Source organism: Puma concolor, chromosome A2 (assembly GCF_028749965.1).
Source record: "Puma concolor isolate L17-30 chromosome A2, mPumCon1.1.hap2, whole genome shotgun sequence".
Taxonomy (NCBI): Eukaryota; Metazoa; Chordata; class Mammalia; order Carnivora; family Felidae; genus Puma; species Puma concolor.
Genome location: NC_141668.1, coordinates 169,987,999 through 170,010,779, shown reverse-complemented (window position 1 = coordinate 170,010,779; position 22,781 = coordinate 169,987,999). Strand labels below are relative to the sequence as shown.

The 22,781-nt window shown below is 58.2% G+C and overlaps 1 protein-coding gene across 1 annotated transcript; it reads left to right on the top strand.

Annotated features, from left to right (window-relative positions):
- The first annotated feature begins 956 nt into the window (after positions 1–956).
- On the top strand, positions 957–22,537 carry GNA15 (G protein subunit alpha 15). Its single transcript, XM_086699559.1, has 7 exons — positions 957–1,667; positions 7,991–8,175; positions 12,536–12,690; positions 13,908–14,036; positions 17,069–17,198; positions 18,290–18,443; positions 21,632–22,537. Exons 1-7 carry the CDS (start codon positions 1,523–1,525, stop codon positions 21,856–21,858), a joined length of 1,125 nt encoding a protein of 374 aa, XP_086555685.1. The 5' UTR covers positions 957–1,522; the 3' UTR covers positions 21,859–22,537.
- The last annotated feature ends 244 nt before the right edge of the window (positions 22,538–22,781 follow it).

Here is a 22,781-nt window from a genome sequence, read left to right as displayed (position 1 = left end):
TGTGGGTGGGGGTGGGGTGGTGAGCAGGGCAGCGCCTGCCAGCCCCAGTGACCCAACGGGGGCCCTTATCCAACTTCCCATCTGCTGTTCGTTATGAATCAACAGCAAAGAAAACCACACGTGTCTTGCGGGTCTTGCCGGTCTTGCCATGGGGGAGGGCTGACGGTTGCTGCTGTGTGACCCCAGGCACATCACTCACCCTCTCTGAGCCTTGCTGGTGCCATCCGAGAGGTGTCCCGAATTATGTGTATCTCCAGCGGGAGGGGTTTTCCAGAACTTTCTAGAGCCTTCTAGAACCTCTCAAAGCGGGGTTTCTACCGTCAAACAGGGCAAAGATCTGCCGGATTGGAGACAACCCAAGACGTCCCCTTTGGCTGTGAGTGCCCATCCAGAAAGCAGCCATGTGTCACCGTCCTATTTCTAGGGTCCCGGGGGCCCAGGGGGCAGGGGCAGGTGGCCCCATGGCCTTGTCAGGAAAGTCCCTGAACGGCACGTTCGACCCTCAAGGTCCCCCTGTGGCTAGGCTGCCTGTCCGACTCCCCCTCCTGGTGACCTTCCTTGACCCCTATTTAAAGCCCCAACCCAAGCACCCAGCATGCCCTACCCCCTTCTCTGCTCCCTTTTTTTGCTCGGAATGTACCATCATCCGACAGCCTTGAATGTTAAACAGGTATTTCCTTATCTGCGTCTCCATCTAGAATGTTAGGCTTAGTGTTGTCACTTTGCGCCCTGCTGTGCTCGGCACTGTCCCTGGCACACAGTGGGCACTCAGTCCTCGTCCGCAGGAAGAAGGAAGCCGCCTGGTCAGCGTTGAGAGCCTGGGGCCCTGTGGGCGACAGCAGACTCCGGGCCCTGTCTTGTTCTTCCGCCCGGCGCCCGGGCAACTCACTTCCTGGCCCTGTGCCTCAGTTTTGCATCTGCCCATTGGGGATCACGGGAAGTCGGGGCGACGTGCACCTGAGACGGCCCCTCCACGGGAGCCCCCTGGCTTCCGCCCGTTTTTGGAAAAGATCCTTATTGGCCTTGCGACGACCTCTCGACCTCCCCTCACCGGCTCCGCGGAGGGGAAGAAGGGGTGCGCCTGGGGCCCGCCTGGAGGCGGCGTCAGAGGCCCCGGGAGGATGGAGTCCGCCCGTTCTCCAGAATGAGGAAGGAGGGCCCTGTGGGGCGCTGCGGGGACGCTCACTGCACCCTGTGGTTGGGCCTTTCCTCCCGGCACCCCGCCCTCCCCGGGGGGCACCCGCCCTCAACCAGTTTGGCAGGGCAGGCCTGGTCTGGAGATGGGCGGGGAGCCCTGAGCCTCCGCGCCTTCCTGGGCGCCTCCTCCCGCCCCCAGCCGCCCGCCGGACACCCAGGCCTCGCCGAGCCGGACGCCGGGCGCTCGAGGCCCGGGAGTCGGCGTCCCCGGGGGAGACCCCCCAAGAAGGGTGCGCGGCCCCGGTAGCCCGCCCGACGGCCGTCCGGGCGGGGAGCCCTCCCCGGGGCGGGGCCATGCCGCCTGGTGCCCGCTGAGGCCCCCACCATGGCCCGCTCGCTGACCTGGTGCTGCTGCCCCTGCTGCCTGACCGAGGATGAGAAGGCGGCGGCCCGGATCGACCAGGACATCAACAGGATCCTGCTGGAGCAGAAGAAGAGGGACCGCGGGGAGCTGAAGCTGCTGCTTCTGGGTGAGCGGGCGGGTGGGGTGCGCACGGGACGCCGCCGGGGGCCCCACGGGGCCGGGAGAGCCTGACCCACTTGGGGGCGAGAAGTCTAAGGCCCAGAGAGACCAGGTCCTCGCCCCGAGGTGTGGGCAGCGGGCGGCCGGGAGGGGCTTGTGCAGGGGGGGGTGGGGGGGGCAGGCCCCGCGTGCCCTGCCGGCCTCTGCCCTGGCGTCAGGGGAAGGGGGCGATGAGCCCAGGCGTGCAGCCCGCCCCGGGGCCTCCCCGTCGTCCGCCGAGCGCCCTGCCCCCTGTCTGTCTGCCCCACGCCGGCCGGGGAGGGCCTGGCCCCCGCCTGCTCTGGCGGGCTCGCCACGGAGTCCCTGGGCCCCGGCGTTGCCCGCGGGCTGTGACCCACTGGCTCACGGATTCATTCATTCGAGAAGTATCCAGTAACTCTCCGGGCGGGCGCCGCAGCCAGGGAGATGGGCGATGTCCCTGCCTCCGGGGACCTCATCTTGCCGACAGGGAGACAGACGGCCCAGAAGCCAATAAGCAGAGAGAGAATTTCCGGCGGCAAGAAGAGTGAGGAGGAAAATAAACCAGGGTGGAAGGGAAGAGTGACAGGGGCGGCAGGTTGTAAGGCTCCAAGATTGTGGCCTCCCAAAGCGCAGAGTCTTGTCCCCAACGCGTGTCCTCTCCCTCCACCCCTGGGGTCCTGCGGGCCTCCCCTCCGGAGGCCAGCCTCAGAGGGGCTCCCGGGACATCCTGAACCCTGGGGGGGGGGGGGGGGACACCAGGGAAGGTCTCAGGTGTCCGGAAGTCACATCTGCCTGCCCTGGGCCAGGAGGCCGGCCATCCGCATGGCGGCCTCACTCTTCCCTGGGTCCGAGGTAGGGGGGCCCTGGGGAGTGGAGAGGAGGGTGTAGAAGCCTGGGGCCCCCAAGATTGCACCTTAATTAGGGCCCTCCTGACTCTAGTCTTTTATGGAAAAGACACCCCCCCCCCCATTTAGTTTTCCAAGGAACCTGGCATGGGGACGGTCTCAAGTCCAGCCGATGGCCCCGTGGCTGGCCCCTCAGACCCCAACTCCTGCAACTTCCTCCTGCGATCCTTTGGCACAGGCCCTTGCCTTCTTTGCTTTTTTCAATTATTTCATTTTCCTGAAGCTTCGGTAAAATCGTCAGTGAGGCTATCTGAGCCTGGAAGGTTTTAATTAAAAATTTAATTACTTGGGACGCCTGGGTGGCTCAGTCAGTTAAGCGTCCAGCTTCGGCGTCAGGCCCCGTGCTGACCGCTCGGAGCCCGGAGCCTGCTTCGGATTCTGTGCCTCCCTCTCTCTCTGCCCCTCCCCCGTTCATGCTCTGTCTCTCTCTGTCCCCAAAATAAATAAAAAACGTTGAAAAAAAAATTTAAAAAAAATAGGTAAACATTAAAAAATTAAAAAAAAAAAAGAATTAAATTACTTGGGGCGCCTGGGTGGCTCAGTCAGTTGAGCGTCTGACTTCAGCTCAGGTCACGATCTCGTGGTTCATGAGTTCAAGCCCCACATCGGGCTCTCGGCTGTCAGTGTAGAGCCTGCTTTGGATCCTCTGTCCCCCTCTCTCTCTGCCCCTCCCCTGCTTGCATGCTGTCTCTCAAAAATAAATAAAATATATTTTTTTTAATTAAAGAATTTAATTACTGTAATTGCTATCTCTATTTGACATCTTCAGACTAGGTAGGCTATTACAGGAAGAGGGTGTATGATATATGATGTGGTATTGATCCCCTTTTAATAATATTATTATTAGGGCTACTTAGGCTATCTGTTTTTTCTTGCGTCAGTTTTGGTTATCGATGTCTGTCAAAGAACTTGTCCCTTTCTTCGAAGCTGTCGAAGGTATGGGAATCAATCGTGTGCCCCACTCCCTCGTCCCAACGGACACGTGAAGCGTCCATCTTCCATTCTGTTTGTCTGCTCGCTTCCTCTTGATCCACCCGGCACGGAGGTTTACCGATGCTGGCGACCTTTCCTTGCACACCTCGAGTTTGTGTACCCGAACCTCAGGGCCTTTCCACTTGCTGTTCTCTCTGCCTGTGGCTCTCGGCATCACCCACGCCTCCGTGCGGCCGGTGCTGTCACTCAAGGCAACACAACTCGTGTGTCACCTCCGCAGAGAAGTCTTCCTGGATTCCCTGACCACAAAGGCGGCCCATCCTTCTCCTTCCTCCTTTCTTCAGGGCACGTACTGACCTTCTGTAGATTTGTTTAACTTGTTCTTTCCTGTCTGTCTCTCCAGTTACACGGAGGTGGGGACCGTGTCTTTCTTGTTCGTGCCTCTGTCCCCAGCATCCGGCCCAGGGAGCATAGTGAACCTGACAGAGAACAGATGCCCAGAGCATACTTTATGAATGAATAAGCGAATGAAGGAATCCTGTCTCTGGGGCGACTTCCCCTGGAGCTGCACCGCATCTTCCAGAGCTGGGAAGGTCCCCGGTGCCACGCCACGCTGACCACTGCCCAGCCCTCCCCACACCAGGAAGCCCCTTCTGCTGGCGTGCGGTGGGGGCAGGGAGGTTGTTCATGTTCCCAAGCGCTGATGGTGGCCCTGTGGACCGCGCTGTGGACTGTGGTTTTGACCGCCCCCCCTACCCCCCAGCCCCAAGGGCTGCTTCCACACCTCTCTCCCTTCTTGAAAACAGGAATTGAAACCAAAAGTTATTTTTTCCTGGAGGTGGCTGGTCTTTTTGAGGAAGCAGGCTGAGGGGCCGGGAGTCTGTCCCTGACAGGAAGCGATTGGCGTGTTGGAGAATGGTGGGGGTGGGGGGGGAGTCAGAATGAAGCCATTAAAGGAGCCAGCTCTGTCCACAGAGCTTGAGGTGGATACCGCTCCTGTCCCCAGGTGGGAAACTGAGGCCCAGAGAGGCGAAGCGATTTGCCCAAGGTCACACAGCCAGGATCGGAACCTAGAATTCTGGTTCCGGAGCCCATGCATTTGACCTCCCTGTGAATGTGCCTCTGGAGAGAAAAGCCACAGCACCCCCGTGACAGATGGGGAAACTGAGGCCCAGGGAGGTGATGGGATTGGTCTGGGGTCGGCAGCCAGTCTGAGCCAGAGCTGGACCTAGAAGCTGAGCTTCTTGCCCTCCGGCATGTCCCCGTGGCCCCGTCTCCTGGAGCATCAGAGGTCTGGGGCGGCCTTCCGCCGTGGAAGCAGCCGCCAGGTTCCCCTTCCTCTCCGCCCCCAGGAGGAAGCAGGCCCTACCCCTCTGGCCCACCAGGTGGGAAGAGCTGTCCCTGCAGCCCCCAGCCCCATTTGCGGACTTTCCCGCAGCAGACCAGGAACCTGGGGCTGGAGAGGTTCCAGAATCCTCCGTGGCTTCAGGACAGTCACGGGCTGCAAAGAGAGGGTTCCACCCAGTGGAGTTTTCAGACTTTAGGTTGTGACCCAGTCATGAGTCACAAAATCCATGCTGTGGGTGGCGACCAGGATTTTTTTGTTTTTCCTTTAACGACACAGGGGAGAAGAAAATCAGTGCCTCGCAAGTCAGCCGTTGCTCTGTGTGACCTTTGATGGGTCCCCACATGTCTGGGGGAGACCCGAGGTCTGAGAGTTGAAAGGCTACCGGGAAGGAGGTCAGAGGGTGTGGTCCCCTGCGCTTGTCTCAGTCCCCCTTCCCGCAGCCCCCGCAGGACCTGTCCGGCTCCCGAGTGTCTGTGGACGTGTGACGTTGACATGACGTTCATTGTCCGATACTCTGATGGCGCCTGACCCGGCAGGCTGGCCGGAGCCCATTTTGTCAGTGAAGGACCCACCAGGGCTTGAGTTTACTCCCCTGCTTCTCTGCTCGCTGTGGGACCCCGGGAAAATCACCCCACCTCTCTGATTCCCAGGTGTCTTTTGCAAATAGCAAACCGGTGGGACTCTTTGGGGGGGGGGTGTTGGCTGAGGACAGGTACGGGGTATTTTGGCCCAGACACCAAGAGTTAAATCAAGCTCATGGTGACTATGGATATGGGGAACTTTCTGGTTTAATACCGCTAACCCATGAGCTCTGCACTTGGACAGAACGAGGTGTGAGTCCCAGCTTGGCCCCTTAACCGGCCGCGTTGGCCCAAGGCAAGCCCATCAGCCGATCTGGGACTCAGTTTCTCCATATGAAGAGTGGGCCAAGAGCCGTCCTTCTGTCAGGCTATCTCAGACACATACGGCTCCGTGTTGGAGACTTTCAGGCTGTGGACCCGGGGCGTGGGGGTGTTTTGGGTGTTTTTTGGGGGGAAACTTTTTATTTCGGAATAATTTTAGATGTCTGTAAAAGTGGCAAAGACAGAACAGACAGTTCCCGTCTACTAAACGGCCTCCCCTGTGTTAACATCTCGTATGACCCCGGTGCACCTGTCACCGTGGGAGAGCTACCTCGGAACCTCACGACTGCGTTCCGTGAGCGGCGCTCCGGGCCTGGGATGTGGCCGGTTCTCTGCGGGGGGCCCTTTTTCTGTTCCAGTTTCCCATTCAGCATCTCGCATCACATGTCAGGCTCTTCCCCTCGGTTAACTTTTCAGTTTGAAATGCTTTCAGACCCACTGAAAAGTTGGGCCCGGTTCTTCTGCAAACATTGGTGTTTTACCATATTTCCTCTCTTCTCCATCTCCCTCCCTCTCGCTCCTTTTTTTTTTTTGTAAGTTGACTTATTGATTTTGAGAGAGAGAGTGTGGGAGCAGGGGAGGGGCAGAGAGGGGGCGGGGAAGGGAGAGAGTCCCATGCAGGCTCCGCGATGTCAGCGCAGAGCCTGACGCGGGGCTCGAACCCACGAACCACGAGATCGTGACCTGAGCTGAAACCGAGACTCGGACGCTTAACCGACTGAGCCACCAGGTGCCCCAGAGCAACTCATGTTCTTGGGCCTCGAGTCCAGTGGACTTAACCACACCTGGTGTCACCCCAGGCCTGCCCTTTGTTGCCCACAGATATGTGGGGACACCGAGCTCCTGGGGGGGCACCCTCTCTTCTCTCGCCTCCTCCACCCCCACTCTGCTCCCTCCGACTGTTTCCTCTTTCTGGGCTCCACCCCTTCCTTTCCTGCTGCTTCCTGTTCCTCCTTCCAGTCCCCCCTCCTGTGCCGGGAAGGACCCCATGCCAGGGTCCCCCAGGAGCTGGGTGGGGCAGGGAGCTGTGGGAGGAGCCTCCCGGTCCCACCCCTCCTGCCTGGCTATCACACCATTTTACAGATGGGAAAACGGAGGCGCACACACATACACACACACACACACACACACACACGCCAGGACTCAGGCATCAGGGAGTCGAGCCTTCCTCTCTGAGCTTCCAGACCGGGACTACCGAAGATCTAAGTGTTATCGTCGCAAGCCCAGGGCTGGCTTTTCTGGGCGTGGGACCCGGGCAGTCCCGCAGTGCCCTGGGCTCAGAAGGGCCCCGGCGTCCACTTGGCCCCGTGAATCGTGTAGATGGCCCTGCAAGGACCCCTCTCCCCGCTCTGGTCCATCAGCGAAGCCTTCTCAGTCCGTCTCCCAAATATCTCTCGAATGTCTTCTTTCCACCGGGTCCAGCCCCCGTCGTCACTCACCTAGACCTCCACCCCGGACGCCCTGCCCCTGCCTTCGCCCCCGCAGTCTGTCCTCCCTGCAACGGCCACCGCAGAACACCTTCGAGGACCTGGGTCGGGTGCCCCACTCCCCATAGCCCTCCAGGGCTCCCACCTCCCTGGGGTGAAAGCCCGAGTCCTCCGCGTGTCCCCCAGCCCCCCCGCACCACCTGGCCTCCCCCCCCCCACCCACTCTGCTCCAGCCAAACAGACTTTTTGCTGTTCCTCAGTATTTTCAGCCCCGCGGGCCAGACCCTCTCGGACTGCCCGCTTCTGCTGCCCGAGCGAGCAAACAGCCAGAGGCCGTGGGGACACAAATGGCCGTGACTGCGTGCCAATAAAACTTTACTTAGGGACGCCGAAACAGGAATTCCATACCAGCTCCACATGTGATGAACTACTCGTGTTTTTTTTTTTAAATTCCTTTCAATCGTTTAAAAATGTCAAAACCACAAGGACAGAAATTATTTGAGCCGTGGAAGCTGTCGTACAAACTGAAAACCTGCTGGGCACGCGGACACAGGCTGCCGGCCGGCTGGACCCTTGCGCCCTGGTTGGCTGACTCCCTCCCCCCCCCCACCAGGGGCCTCTTACGGGGCACTCGTTTACCCTCGCAGGCAGGCTCTGACAGCAGGGGAAACTGAGGCACGCAAGGGGAAGGCGCTCGCCCAGGGTTCCGGAGTGGGGTTGGAGCCCCGGAGGCCGGGGTGGTGGGTGGCGGGAGCCCCGGGGACTGAGCTGCTGGTGTCCCCTCCCCCCCCCAGGCCCTGGCGAGAGCGGGAAGAGCACGTTCATCAAGCAGATGCGCATCATCCACGGGGCGGGCTACTCGGAGGAGGAGCGCAAGGGCTTCCGGCCCCTCATCTACCAGAACATCTTCGTGTCCATGCAGGCCATGATCGAGGCCATGGACTGGCTGCAGATTCCGTTCAGCAGGCCCGAGAGCAGGGTGAGCAAGCGGGGGGCTCGGGCCGGGGCCGCGTGCTGGGGGGCCTGTGGCACTGGGGGTGGGACCCGTCCCTTCCGACCCCCGGGCCCAGGCTGTGTCCACTAGGACCCCCGGGGCAGGATGCGTGCCCTCTGACCCCAAAGCCCAACACATCTTCCCCTCACAACTTCCGGGGCAGGACCGCGTCCCCTCAGACTCCCCCACCCTCTCAGGCCGAGTCCCCTCAGAAACTGCCACCCTGTCAGGGCCGCGTCCCCTCAGACACCCCCACCCTGGTGGGACCATGTCCCCTTGGGCCCTCCAGATCGAGACTATGTCCCCTCAGAACCACAGGTCTGGGCCGTGTCTCATAGAACCCTCCGTTCTGGGCCATGTCCCTTTGGACACCTGGGACAGGGCCGTGTTTCTTGGGTCCCCAGGTCTTGTTAACTCTACCCCAGGAGTTTCCGTGCATTCCAGGCAACTTGGCATCAGCTCCCCTCTCGTGCTGTCCTGTGGGCCCTGTGATGACAGGGGTGGCCTGGGTGGGGGGGTCCCGAACCAGCACCCGCTTTGCTGTAGCATCGACCGGCGACTGAGTCCGGCTTCGGGGCGGGCAGCTCCGTGTGCACGTGTCACAGGAACACTTCCCACGCTCTCCACCCTTGTCACAAATGGTGGGGAGCACAGTGCAGTACGGTTCCCAGCAGGCCTCTCGCACGTGGTCCTCCTGAGGAGCTAGAAGGTCATGGCCTCGAGTGGCAGATCCCCAGATCTCCCTGCCCCAGCCCCATGCCGCTGTCCGTGTCCATGAGTTTGCTTCTTCTGGAAGCCTCACGCAAGTGGGGTCATGTGGTATTCGTCCTTCTGTGCCTGGCTTATTTCACTTAACGTGATGTCCCCCAGATTCATTCGTGTCGTTACCTATTGTGGATTCCCCTTCCTTTTTTTAAGGCTCATCAATAGCCGTGTGTGTGTGTGTGTGTGTGTGTGTGTGTGTGTGCGCGCGCACATGCACCACATTCTCTTGATGGACATTTAGGTTGTTTCTGCGCCTTGGCTATTGTGACTCGTGCTGCAGTGAACACGGGATGTTAGTATCTTTTCTTTTGAGAGAGACAGACAGACAGAGCACAAGCAGGGGAGGAGCAGATAGCGGGAGACACAGAATCTGAACCATCAGCACAGAGCCTGACGCGGGGCTCGAACTCACAAACCGTGAGATCATGACCTGAGCCAAAGTCGGATGCTTAACTGACTGAGCCACCCAGGTGCCCCTAGAATAGCGGTTCTAACTGAGATATAACCCACGTGCTGAAGAAGCCAGTTCACAAGCTCAGTGAAGCCATCACAACGTAAGTGCACGTGTGTAATCGCTGCCCAGGACGAGAAGCAGAACGTGTCCCCAGAGGCTCCTTCCCCAAATCACTACCCCCCAGGAGTAACCAGCAGCTATATTGGGGTTGCCTAGTTTTGAACTTCTCATGCATGGAATTATACAGAACGTTCTCGCATGTCTGGCTTCTGACACTGCTCAGTATATCTGTACTTCTTCCATCTTTGGGGGCATAGTTGTGGTTTGTTCATTTCTATCATATGTGTTTCATGAAGACCTACACGTCTCTGTTGGCTATCTATGTAGAAGTAGATTTGGATCATAAAGTAGATTAGATTAGGAGGAGACACCAGACCGTCTCCAAGCACTTGACTATTTCACACTCCTGCCAGCAGTACATGAAGAGTTCAGTTGCCACTCATCCTTGCCAACACTAGATGCCGTCGGCTCGTTTTAGCCATTCTGATGGGTTCTTGGAAATATTTCATTGTGGTTCTGATTTGCATTTCCCTGATTAAGAAGGAGGCTGCACACCTCTTCACAGGTTTGTCGGACATTTGGATATTCCATTTTGTGAAACAACTGTTCAAATCTTTCGCCCATTTTTGTTTTTGGCTTTGTTTTTGCCTTTTTTTTTTCTTACTGATTTATAGCAGATTCTTTGTATGTTCTGGAGGAGAGCACTTTGTTGTGTATTTTGTAAATATTTTCTCCCCATCCATACCTTGCATCTTCATTGTTTTCACGGTGTCCGAATGAATAGCTCTTAATTTTAATGAAGTGCAGTATGTCAGTCTTCTGCTTACTGGTGTGTTGTTGGATTTTTGCTTTTTGTGTTTGTTTGTTTGTTTGTTTGTTTGTTTTTGGTAGCCAGCTTAAGAGATGTTTTTCCCCCTCAAGGTCATGATGAAATTCTCTATCGCTATCTTTAACTTTTTTTACTTACTTGTTTTTTAAAGCTTTATTTATTTAGTCTTGAGAAAGCGGGAGAAAGAAAGCATGCTCATGGGAGCAGGGGAGGGGCAGAGAGAGAGGGAGAGAGAGAGAGAATCCCAAGCAGGCTCTGTGCTGTCAGCATGGAGCTGGACGCGGGGCTCGAACCCACGAACCGGGAGATCATGACCTGAGCTGAAACCAAGAGTAGGATGCTCAACCGACTGAGCCCCCCAGGTGCCCCTCTATTGCTGTCTTTTAAGTGGAGCTTTATTGTTTCAGATTTAGATTTACCTTGTACCTGGAATTGATTTCTGTGTAGGGTGTGATCACGTTTCTTTCCTTTTTTATCCTCCTGGTGCAGATATTCAATGGTGGCAGTGCCCCTTAACATTTTCCCCACCATACCACAGTCTCGTCTTTGTGATCAATCGGGTGTTCAGATGTGCCTGGATCTGTTAACGCTCGCTGTTCTGTTCTGTTGGTCAATTTCTCTGCCTTTGAGCGAACATCATTTCATGTTAGTGATTGTAGCTTCCTAATACGTAGTCTCGGAGCCTGCGGGTGGAAATCCTTCCACTTTGTCCTCCAGAATGGCGTCGGCTGCTCCGGGCCCTTTTGCATTTCTACATTAAGTTTAGAATTATCTTGTCAGTGTTTACGTGCACACACGCCTTTCTGGGATTTTGGTAGAATTGCATGGAATCTGTAGATTAATTTGGGGAGAGTACTGGCAGCTTAAAAATGCTGAGTCTTTCAATCCACGGACACAGCATAGCCTTCCAATTATTTAGATCCTTTACATTTTTTCCTTAGCGGGACGTCTGGGTGGCTCAGTCAGTTAAACGTCCGACTTTGACTCAGGTCACGATCTCAAGGTTCGAGCCCCGCGTCGGGCTCTGTGTTGACAGTGCAGAGCCCCCTTTGTTGTTGTTGTTTTTTAATGTTTTCTTTTTTTCTTTCTTTATTTAGAGAGCGTGAGCAGGGGAGGGGCAGAGAGAGAGAGAGAGAGGGAGAGAGAGAATCCCAAGCAGGCTCCATGCTGCCAGCACAGAGCCCGATGCGGGTATCGAACTCACAGACCGTGAGATCATGACCTGAGGTGAAATCAAGAGCCGGGCGCTTAACTGACTGAGCCACCCAGGTGCCCCGCAGAGCCTACTTTGGATCATCTCTCCCCCCCCCCACCCCTCCTCCGCTCGCAGGCGTGCACCCGCTCGCACAAATAAACATTTAGTAAACAAATTTTTTCTTCGTGATGTTTGTATATTTCAGCGTGGAGAGATTTCACGTGTGTTGTTAGATTTATTCCTAGGTATTTGATATCTTTTTTTTTTTTTTTTTTTTTGCTACTGTAAATGGGATTTAAATTCTTGAAAACGTCCACCAGTTGGTGGTTAATACATGGCCACACATCGGATGTGTGTCTGTTGATCTCGCCAAGGTAACTAGTTTATTCTGACAGCTCATCGCTAGACTGTGTTGGACTTTCTACGTGCGGTCATGCTCTCGGCGAGTAACCACCGTGTGACACACCCCTTTCCAAACCTGACGCCTTTCGTTTCCTTGCCCTCTTGGGTGGCCCTGGCGAGGACCTCAGTAGAAGTGGTGGCCCTCGTCGTCACACTCCCAGGCACAGAGGCACACACACCCCCCCACGAGCATACACGCACGTGCCCACACGGACACACGCACGCACGTGCACAGGCCAACGCGGAAGTCTGAGCCGCCGTCCCCGCTGCAAGGAGGACGGGTGGAAGCAGGGGAGGGGCAGCACGGGGGGCCGGCGGGCGCACGGCTCCGGCTGCGTGTGCCTCGACCTCCCCGCGGGACCTGCACGCATTGTTTCATCACGCTACCTGTCTGTCGTGAGGGCACCTGCAGCGACTTGCCTCATGAGCGTCAAAGATGCAGAACTGATGTCCCTGCGCGTGCCTTCTCTGCTGCCCCTCTGCCCTCCATCTGGGGACAAAGGCGGGCGCGAAGGAAGGAGCGGAGGCGAGGCGGGGGGGGGGGGGGGGCTAGGAACTGCGGTGTGGGGGCGGGGTTCCGTCGCAGAGGGGCACAGTGGCTCGCGGGGATGTCTGACTCGCCCCGTCCCTCCCTCCCCAGCACCACGCCAGTCTGGTCATGAGCCAGGACCCCTACAAAGTGACCACTTTCGAGAAGCGCTGCGCCGTGGCCATGCAGTGGCTGTGGAGGGACGCCGGCATCCGGGCCTGTTATGAGCGTCGCCGGGAGTTTCACCTGCTGGATTCGGCCGTGTAGTGAGTGCGAGGCTCGGGGGCGGCAGGTGTGGGGCCCAGATGAAGCCGGTGGCGAACTCGTCCCGGGACAGAAGGGGCCCAGGCTGGTTGGTTCCCACTGCGGGAGGTGCTGTGGATGGTCTTGCTCCCGGGTGACGTCGTTCCTGGGGGGACACAGCTCCTGGGGTGACGTCGTTCCTGGGGGGACACGGCTCCTGGGGTGACGTCGTTCCTGGGGGGACACGGCTCCTGGGGTGACGTCGTTCCTGGGGGGACACGGCTCCTGGGGTGACGTCGTTCCTGGGGGGGACACGGCTCCTGGGGTGACGTCGTTCCTGGGGGGGACACGGCTCCTGGGGTGACGTCGTTCCTGGGGGGGACACGGCTCCTGGGGTGACGTCGTTCCTGGGGGGGACACGGCTCCTGGGGTGACGTCGTTCCTGGGGGGGACACGGCTCCTGGGGTGACGTCGTTCCTGGGGGGACACGGCTCCTGGGGTGACGTCGTTCCTGGGGGGACACGGCTCCTGGGGTGACGTCGTTCCTGGGGGGGACACGGCTCCTGGGGTGACGTCGTTCCTGGGGGGACACGGCTCCTGGGGTGACGTCGTTCCTGGGGGGGACACGGCTCCTGGGGTGACGTCGTTCCTGGGGGGGACACGGCTCCTGGGGTGACGTCGTTCCTGGGGGGACACGGCTCCTGGGGTGACGTCGTTCCTGGGGGGGACACGGCTCCTGGGGTGACGTCGTTCCTGGGGGGGACACGGCTCCTGGGGTGACGTCGTTCCTGGGGGGGACACGGCTCCTGGGGTGACGTCGTTCCTGGGGGGACACGGCTCCTGGGGTGACGTCGTTCCTGGGGGGACAGTGCTCATCACCACGCAGTGACACCCCCTGGGCACGATGCTGGGCATTGAGGGTGATTTGACAGCTGCAGCCTGTTCCCAGGCCGTCACTTTTCTTGGGACAGTGCCACTCCCGGGGGTGACACCCCTCCCCTGGTGACACTGTTCTTGAGTTCACGCTGTCCTTGAAGTCCTGCTGTTCTGAGGGTGAGGCTGCTTCGCCCCGTGCTCCCTCAGCCTCAGGGTGATGCTCCCGGGCCACCTGCAGACCCAGAGGTCCGGCCCCTCCCCGGCAGCTCCCCTCCCCCCACAGGGTCGTCTCTGGGCTTTGGAGGGGGGTCTGAGAAACAAAGGGAGGCTGAGAGGCTAGGCCTCGGGGCTCCTCACTCCACAGCTACCTGTCCCACCTGGAGCGCATCACTGAGGAGGACTACATCCCCACGGCACAGGACGTGCTCCGGAGCCGCATGCCCACCACCGGCATCAATGAGTACTGCTTCTCCGTGCAGAAGACCAACCTGCGGTGAGCCCACGGCCCGGAGCTGGGGAAAGCTTCCCGTAGGAGGGGGCAAAGGAACTGGGGCCCTGAAGGATGAATAGGAGTTTCCCAGTACCAGTCCTCAAGCGGCTTCCAGGCTGAAGGAGGCTGAGCTGGATCTAGACACCTGGAGACCCCATGCAGTCAGGTGTGGGACCTGGAAGAGCCCGGAATGAGGCCACCAGAGGTCCAGGGGGGCAGGTCTTCCTGAAGGAGGGGACATTGGTATTGGGGCATTGAAGGTTGAATAGGAGTTCAGTCGGATAACTCGCAGGGCTGCTGGGTAGGAGGAGACAGAGACTGTGTGGTCAGCGGTTTTCCAGAGGGATCGATTTGGGCCTGGGGAAGCTCGGAGGGTGATCCCCCCGATGGGGTGAGGCTGGAGGTCAGGGGACTCGGGAGTGGGCGGGAGCCATGATCCAGGCAGGAAGCGCTGGTAAGGGCCAGGGCAGTGGTCGCGGGGATGGAAGTGAGGGATGGAGCAAAAACTGTTTCCGACGTAGAATGGGCAGGACCAGATGAGCCCAAGGATCAGAGAATCTGGGTGATGGGGTAAATGTCGGGTCACGGTGGTGGTGGCAGCGTGGGGGTGTTAGGCTAGACAATGATGTCCTTTGGGGCACGTTGAGTCTGAGGGATCCGGGGCATCTGGGAGGTGGCTAGACACGCACAGGCCCGAGCTGGAAGGCAGAGGCGTGAGTGGCCAGCGCAGCAAGGGGTCCAGGCAGAGTGACGGCCAGCGTCCGAAGACTAAAGGTGAGGTCGGGAAGAGCACGCCGGGAAAAGCGACTTCTGGGATTGGCGTTTAGAGGGTCATCAGTGACCTTAACAAGCTCCGTGTCTGTGGGCTGATGGCAGGGAGCTGTGGAGGGTGTGGGGTGAGGACTGGACACAGGGGTTGTGCTCACCTCACCCATACTGAGTCTCACACTGTCCTGAATTGATACCCCAAACGTGCTCCTCTGGCCTTTGCAATAGTCCTCACCAGGAAGGCTCATAATTTATCTGTTTGCCATCAGTCTCCTCCCCTGACGGAGAGCCCCACAAAGCTAGGGGCTGAGTTTGATTCCCCTGCTTTGCTAGTGATGATCAGCTCAAGATCAGGGTGGAAGTTAGTGAATGTGGGAGGAGAGTTGGAAAGATGGAAGGATAAATGAGTGGATGGATGGGTGAGTGTATGTATGTATAGGTGTGTGGAGGGTGGGTGGACAGGTGGGTGGATGGACGGAAGAGTATGTGGGTGGTTGGATGGATGGTTGGTTCAATGGTTGGGTGGATGGATAGATGGATGGATGGATGGATGGATGGATGGATGGAAGAGTATGTGGGTGGTTGGATGGATGGATGGATGGTTGAATGGTTGGATGGATGGATGGATGGACGGAAGAATATGTGGGCGGTTGGATGGATGGATGGTTCAATGGCTGGATGGATGGATAGATGGATGGATGGATGGATGGATGGATGGATGGATGGAATTGTATGTGGGTGGTTGGATGGATGGATGGATGGTTCAATGGTTGGATGGATGGATGGATGGATGGATGGATGGATGGACAGAAGGATATGTGGGCGGTTGGATGGATGGATGGTTCAATGGTTGGATGGATGGATAGATGGATGGATGGATAGATGGATGGATGGATGGATGGACGGAAGAGTATGTGGGTGGTTGGATGGATAGATGGTTCAATGGTTGGATGGATGGATAGATAGATGGATGGATGGATGGATGGACGGACGGATGGAAGAGTGTGTGGGTGGTTGGATGGATGGATGGTTCAATAGTTGGATGGATGGATAGATGGATGGATGGATGGATGGATGGATGGATGGATGGACAGAAGAGTACATGGGTGGTTGGATGGATGGATGGTTCAATGGTTGGATGGATGGATGGACGGAAGAATATGTGGGTGGTTGGATGGATGGATGGTTCAATGTTTGGATGGATGGATGGATGGATGGATGGACGGAAGAGTATGTGGGTGGTTGGATGGATGAATGGATGGTTCAATGGTTGGATGGGTGGACGGACGGACAGATGGATAGATGGGTGGATAGATTGTAAAAGTTTAGGAATGAAGGTAGAGGTTGGGGAAGTCACAGGAAAGGCTGGGCTGAGGTGCTGACTTTTAAGTGAGAACCCTAGAGTGTTCCTAGGTGAAGAGAGAGCTAATCAGTGGGGTAAAGGATCAGAGGGATCTGATTAGGAGATGGGAGGCTGGCAAGTAACCTACCCCACATATATCTCAGTCCGCTAAGCCCCACTTGTAGCCACTGCACCCCTATCCCGCTCTGGGGTTGGAGGGGGTCTGAAGAGGCACAAGAGGGGTTGGTTGGTCTGCCGGATCAGGAGCCACAGGCACTAGCCTTGGCTTCCGGTCCATGCAAAGGGGCAAGTCCCTTCTTGCTCTGAGACCTCTGGCATTTCCTGTTGGCTGCCTGCGTAACAGTCCCATCCCCGGGGAAATGATGCAGGGCTTGTTATCAGTGACCCACATTTCTTAGAGAACAGGAAGGCGGGAGGGCTCAGGCTTTGTTGTGGTGTGGGGGGGGGGGGGGTGGAGGCTGGGCTTTCGCCCCGGGCCACACACTGAGGGGATGGCGTTGTCCAGCCCGGACCGTGTGGCTGCATTTCACAGATGGGGAAACTGAGTTCTGGAGCTCTTCTGCGCTTTGCCCCCCCCTAGCCCCCCCCCCCCCCCCAGCCAGCCAGAACCAGGGCAGACTCCGGATGTGTCTGACCCTCTGCCCTCTAACACGGGGACAGAAATCAGGCAGCCCAGGGCAGAAGCCCGGCAAAATGTCCCCCTCCCGTGCCTCAGTTTCCTCGTGTGTAAATGGGCAAAATAGTAACGCCCACCTTGCGGGGTGGGTGAAAGGCAATTAACACACAAGGGGCGTTGGCCCAGGAGCTGGCACCGATTCTGGCTTGACGTGTCCCAGCTGTCTGGGGTGCCGTGTCACGGGGCCCTGATTGGGTCTGAGTTCTGACCCGGGCTGGCTCCTGGCAGGATCGTGGACGTCGGGGGCCAGAGGTCGGAACGGAAGAAGTGGATCCACTGCTTTGAGAACGTGATCGCCCTCATCTACCTGGCCTCGCTCAGCGAGTATGACCAGTGTCTGGAGGAGAACAACCAAGAGGTGAGGTCCACCGTGGGTGCGGGGGCACCGCCTCCTGCTGGCCTCCAGGCGTGCAGCCGAGCAGGACAGCCCATGGCCGCGCTTGATGGGGTCCGGGTGTGTCTGGCGTGGCTCTGAATCCCGCCCCCCACTCTTCCGTGGTCAGAGCGCTGCGCCCCGAGACACAGATACACACACACACACAGAGGGACGCCGGAGCCCCTGGACGCAGCCCCCCCCCAGGAAGCGCAAGGCAGCTGGCCTGGGAGAATGGGTCATTGCCTCAGGGGCAGTGTCCTGCTTTTATTCCGAAAGGCTGGACAACACTCTTTTGTGAGCTCTTCTCCTAATTAAGACCCGGCCCATTTTCGACCTCGGGGCTTTTAGCGGTTACGGTTCCACACGGACAGTTTGGGGATCCAGGGGTCAGATGCTGTCGTCCTGACTTTCAGACCGAATCAGACAGAATGAATTTGAGGTCGTTCTGCCACAGAGTTTGCTCCAAGGCAGCCACACGAGGTGTCCTAGTTTGCTGGGCTGTCCTAACAAAGTACCACAACCCGGGGGGCCGGAGCCACGGAGACTTTTCTCCCAGCGCCCGAGGCCACACACCCCGGATCCGCACGTTGGCCAGGCTCGGTCCTCCTGAGCCTGCGGGGGAGACCGTCCCAGGCGCTCTCCGCTTCTGGGGGTCACTGGCCATCCTTGGTGTCCCTTGTTCTGTGCACCCGTTGCCCATCTCCGCCTCCTGTGGTCCCATGGACTTTTCCCCACGTATCTGGGTCCAAACGTCCCCTCTTTAAAAGGACACCTGCCACCAGACGTGACAATCTAGAAGGACCTCTTCTTAACTAATTACATCTTCAAAGACCCTATTTCCAAATATGGTCCCATTCTGCGGTTCCAGAGGGGCGTCAACTTGGGGACACTAGTCGGAGCGGTACAGGCCACACAAAAGCGTGGGCCACCCCCTCCGGCCCAGCCAGGAATCGGGGAGCCCTGAGCTCCCGGACAGTAGGCTGGCAGCCCCCTCTCCACATGGGGGAGGGCTCGTGTCTGGACCAAGGCGGCCGTCGTGTTGGAGCCGTGGTCTGCCTGTTCCCCCTGAACAGAACCGGATGAAGGAGAGCCTGGCCCTGTTCGGCACTATCCTGGAACTGCCCTGGTTCAAAAGCACGTCCGTCATCCTCTTCCTCAACAAAACTGACATCCTAGAAGAGAAGATCTCCACCTCCCACTTGGCTACCTACTTCCCCAGTTTCCAGGGTGAGTGGTTCTAGAACTCTCTAAGCCCTTCAGCTCCAACGGGCAGCTCCCAGGAGAGATGCTGGTCCAGACCCTGCCCCAGCTGGAGTCAGTGGAGGTTCAAACGGGATCAGACAGACCTGAGTTCCAGACCCAAGCTGTGAGCCTCAGTTTCCCCCTCTGTGGGGGGGGGGGAGGATGGCAGCCATCATTCCCGAAGCACCTGCTTCAAGCAGGGGTTCTAAAGACGCAGGTGTTACAGATTCTCTGCGCATGGTCTGCTGTCGAGTTCATCGTCATGAGCCACACCTGGAAGGTGTCAACCTTTTCCGGACTCTGCCTGGGTTTTCGAGACTTCTTTTTTTGAGTCTTTCATAGTCACTGCATCTATGTCTAATCAGATAGCAGAATATTTTTTTTTTTATTTATTTTTTTTTTTTAATTTTTTTTTCAACGTTTATTTATTTTTGGGACAGAGAGAGACAGAGCACGAACGGGGGAGGGGCAGAGAGAGAGGGAGACACAGAATCGGAAACAGGCTCCAGGCTCTGAGCCATCAGCCCAGAGCCCGACACGGGGCTCAAACTCACGGACCGCAAGATCGTGACCTGGCTGAAGTCGGACGCTTAACCGACTGCGCCACCCAGGCGCCCCAGATAGCAGAATATTTTAATTGTTACTTTTAAGAGAGAGAGAGAGAGAGAGAGCAGAGAGAGGCAGAGAGAGAGGGAGACAGAGGATCCAAAGAGGGCTCCACATTGAAAGTGGGGGGCCCGAGGTGGGGCTCGAACTTACGAGCTGCAAAATCATGACCTGAGTTGAAGTCGGACGCCCAACCGACTGAGCCACACAGGCGCCCCCTCGGTTAGCAGAACACCAAGGAAATAGGTGCCTGACCTTTGAACGAGTCCTTCCAGGACGCAACGTTTTCACAGACACAGCAGCCCTCTTTCCTGCGGTGCTTGTAGCTAACAGGTTTGTGCAGCGTCTCGGCAATTGCGCGTGAATCGGGACAGGACGACCTCACTGAGTGGGTTTGAGGGCGAGCCGTCAGCGCAGACGGAGGGGCGAGGGCCTGGCCGCCTAGAGAGGATTACGGGGGAGTCGGGCACAGGTCAGTGTATCCCGCAGAGGGGAGGTGGGGTTTCGGAGGGTCCCGGGAAGGGGTGTATTGGCTAGCACTTTCCGCCTAGGGCCACTGCGAGGACGCAGCATGGCTGTCTCAGGGTAGCCAGACGTCAGCCCGGGGGGGGGGGGGGGGGAGCCTCTGCTCCCGACGTGGTGGCCTCAGAGGTCCCGGATGGTCACAGCCGCCTCATTCTATGGCTCAAGCCAATCAGTCAGGCCAGCTCCCACTCAAAAGGGGACAAACAGACTCTCGTCTTGGTGGCCGAATGGCACACATGTAAAGGGGGGGGGGGAGCGATGGCAGCTGTCCTGGGGACGGGCTGGCTTCGTCTCCTGGCACCGCAAACTAGGAGGCTGAAAACAACAGACGTGGATCCCCATCAGTTAAGGCGACCAGAAGTCTGAAATGAAGCCGGGGTGGGTTTTTTCCGGAGGCTCTGAGGTCGGATCTGTCCCTGGTGTCTCTTAGTTTCTGGCGTTACCTGCAATCCTCGGTGTCCCTGGACATATGGACACATCCCTCCAATCTGCCTCTGTTGTCACATGGCCTCTCTCTCTCTCTGTGTCGTTCCTCTTCTTATAAAGACGCCAGTCATTGGCTGTAGGGCCCCCCCCCCAATCCAGTGTGACCCCATTTCAAGCTAACCAATTACATCTGAAAAGACCTTATTTCCAAATGAGGTGACGTGGTCATATTCTGGGGTTGTCGGGGGACGTTGGATTTGGGGGAACACTGTTCGCCCCAGTACGCAAGCAACGTGGCAGATGAAGGTCTTAAGCCCGGTGACATCACCACGGGCGTGACGCTTGGCCTTGTCAGGTCTCGCAGCCCACGAGGCCAATCTCAGCCAATCATCCCCAGGAGACTTAGGGGCCCGAGAGACAGATGGCAACCTGTCCCAGCATGGCGGACGCCCCTTGTTCCCTTCCCGGCTGGGTGGCCTTGGGAATGGGAACGTGGTCTGGAGAGTCGGGGGGGGGGATAAAGTGGGTAGTTTTGAGGGACTGTTTTCCTTCATGTCAAAGGAAACGCTCACGACTCACTTTTTTCTCCCAGCCAAAGGGGCTGCAGTACTCTGCCGACTTCCGGGTGTCAGTCCTTGCCTGTTGTGTACTGAATAACGTTTGTGATTATAACAGCGGCTAACGTATCTAACACTGCCGGAGGCGCCCTCACGTATGGACTCATTTGATCCTCGTTAAAAAGTCCTGTGCAGTGGAGCTCTTCCTCCTCACCGCTATAGAGGTGGGGAAACTGAGGCACACAGAGGGGCGACCACTTGCCAAAAGTCACACGGCCAGCGGGTGGCAGAGGCAGGATTCGAACCCAGGCTGTCTGGATCCGGAGCCACCAGCCTTAACCACTGGGTACCCTGCCTGTCTGGAAGAATCAGAAGAACATTTTGATTATGGAGCACAGAGCCCTCCACATGATTGCATTGAATCCTCACAACTCTGGGAGGCTTGGGGCTGTTAGGATCCCCATTTTACAAACGGGGAAACTGAGGCTCACAGTGCTAACATGGACTAACATATAAGGCAACCCAACGAGTAAGTTGGAGAACCAGGGCTTGGGTTCTAGAAGCCCTTGCCCACATTGTGCTTGGGAGAGAGAGAGAGAGAGAGACTGAGCATGGCAGGTGCCTCACCAGGGTGGCCACCCCTCCCCTTCTCTTGGCCTCGGTTTACCCCTCTGCACCTCTCAGGAATGTCTTTGTCGGCAGCTCTAGGCTCCCATCCCCTTAGCTGCAAGCCCAGCCAAGTGAGAGGGTTTCCTTCTTAAACACAGTTCTGCCTAAAGTCCCAGGGCCAAGTCTTATTGGTCCATTCCAGGTCATGTGACTCACCTGAGTCCATCCTCGACGATCCCATTGGCTGGACCTGATAGTCACGTGACCCTCTAGAAAAACCAAAGATGGCGCCGGCCTGCACCATGGCGCGTGGTTCCTGGGGCGCCTGCAGCCCCGTTGACGTGCACGCGTGGAGCAGGGTCTCCAGATCCCCTCCTTGACCCAGGAGACTCTCCCTCCTGCCCCACGAGCCCGTGCCCTGACTGCCCATCCCCCCCTCCCCTCCCCCAGGCCCGAAGCAGGACGTGGAGGCAGCCAAGAAGTTCATCCTGGACATGTACACTAGAATGTACTCCAGCTGCGTGGACAGCGCCGACGGGAGCAGGAAGGGTCCGCGCTCCAGGAGACTCTTCAGCCACTACACGTGCGCCACGGACACGCAGAACATCCGCAAGGTCTTCAAGGACGTGCGGGACTCGGTCCTGGCCCGCTACCTGGACGAGATCAACCTGCTGTGAGCCAGGCCCCGCTGCCCCCGGGCTCAGACCCGCGCGTGGCAGGCGGGACCTGCGGGCGGACCGGTGCTCAGGGAGCCCAGATGCCGCTTGTCGCTCGGCCCCAGGTCCAGGTGGCCGAAGGGCTGTGAGTGAGTCAGAGGTTGACGGCGGCGGGTCGTCGTCCCCCTCCTGTCTCTGCCCCTCACTAGGACATCCCCTGGGTTTGCCCCCCCCCCTTGACTCAGTTTACCTCCTCGGAAAGGGAGGGCAAGGGCCACTTGGGATGCCAGGGTCGGGGGAAAAGTGGGGCGAGCGGAGGATGTAGGATCTCTCCTGGGCAGAGGCCGGGACCTCCGCGGAGGGGCTGCCCCAGCCCGGTGACGGGGGAGTGGGCCTTCCATCGAGGGACCGGACTCTGGCGCCCCCTGGCGGACATGAAGCGGCACCGACCCGCTGAGGCCTGGGTAGCGCGGGGACTTCCTGTTCCCGGCTGGAAAAGCGCCCCGGAAAACGCTGTCCCTTTCACGATCTGAGGCTCACAGGGTGTCCTGCCCTGTTTACAGACGAGGGAACCTGAGGCCCACAGGCATCCCCCCGCTTCCCAGGCTGGGGGCCGGGCGCACCGCAACATCCCTTCTGTATTTATTCCCTCCCCTTCTGTTGCGCCCCTCGCAGGACATTAAAGAAACGACATTCTGGACACCTGTGGTTTCTTAGGGTCGTCCTGTTTATCACTGCGCGGCCCCTTCTCGGGGCGCCTGTCCCAGGCGGGGTGGCACCACGGAGCAGGAGGGAAGCGATCGTGTGGACGTGTGGGACGTGTAAGCCCACCCTGTGTTGTCACCCCAAAATTCCAGGGGCCCCCCACCCACCTCGGATGAAGGTGAAGGTTCAGACGTCGAGGGCTCCACTTACCCGGGACCACGGTCTCCCGCCATCCTCAG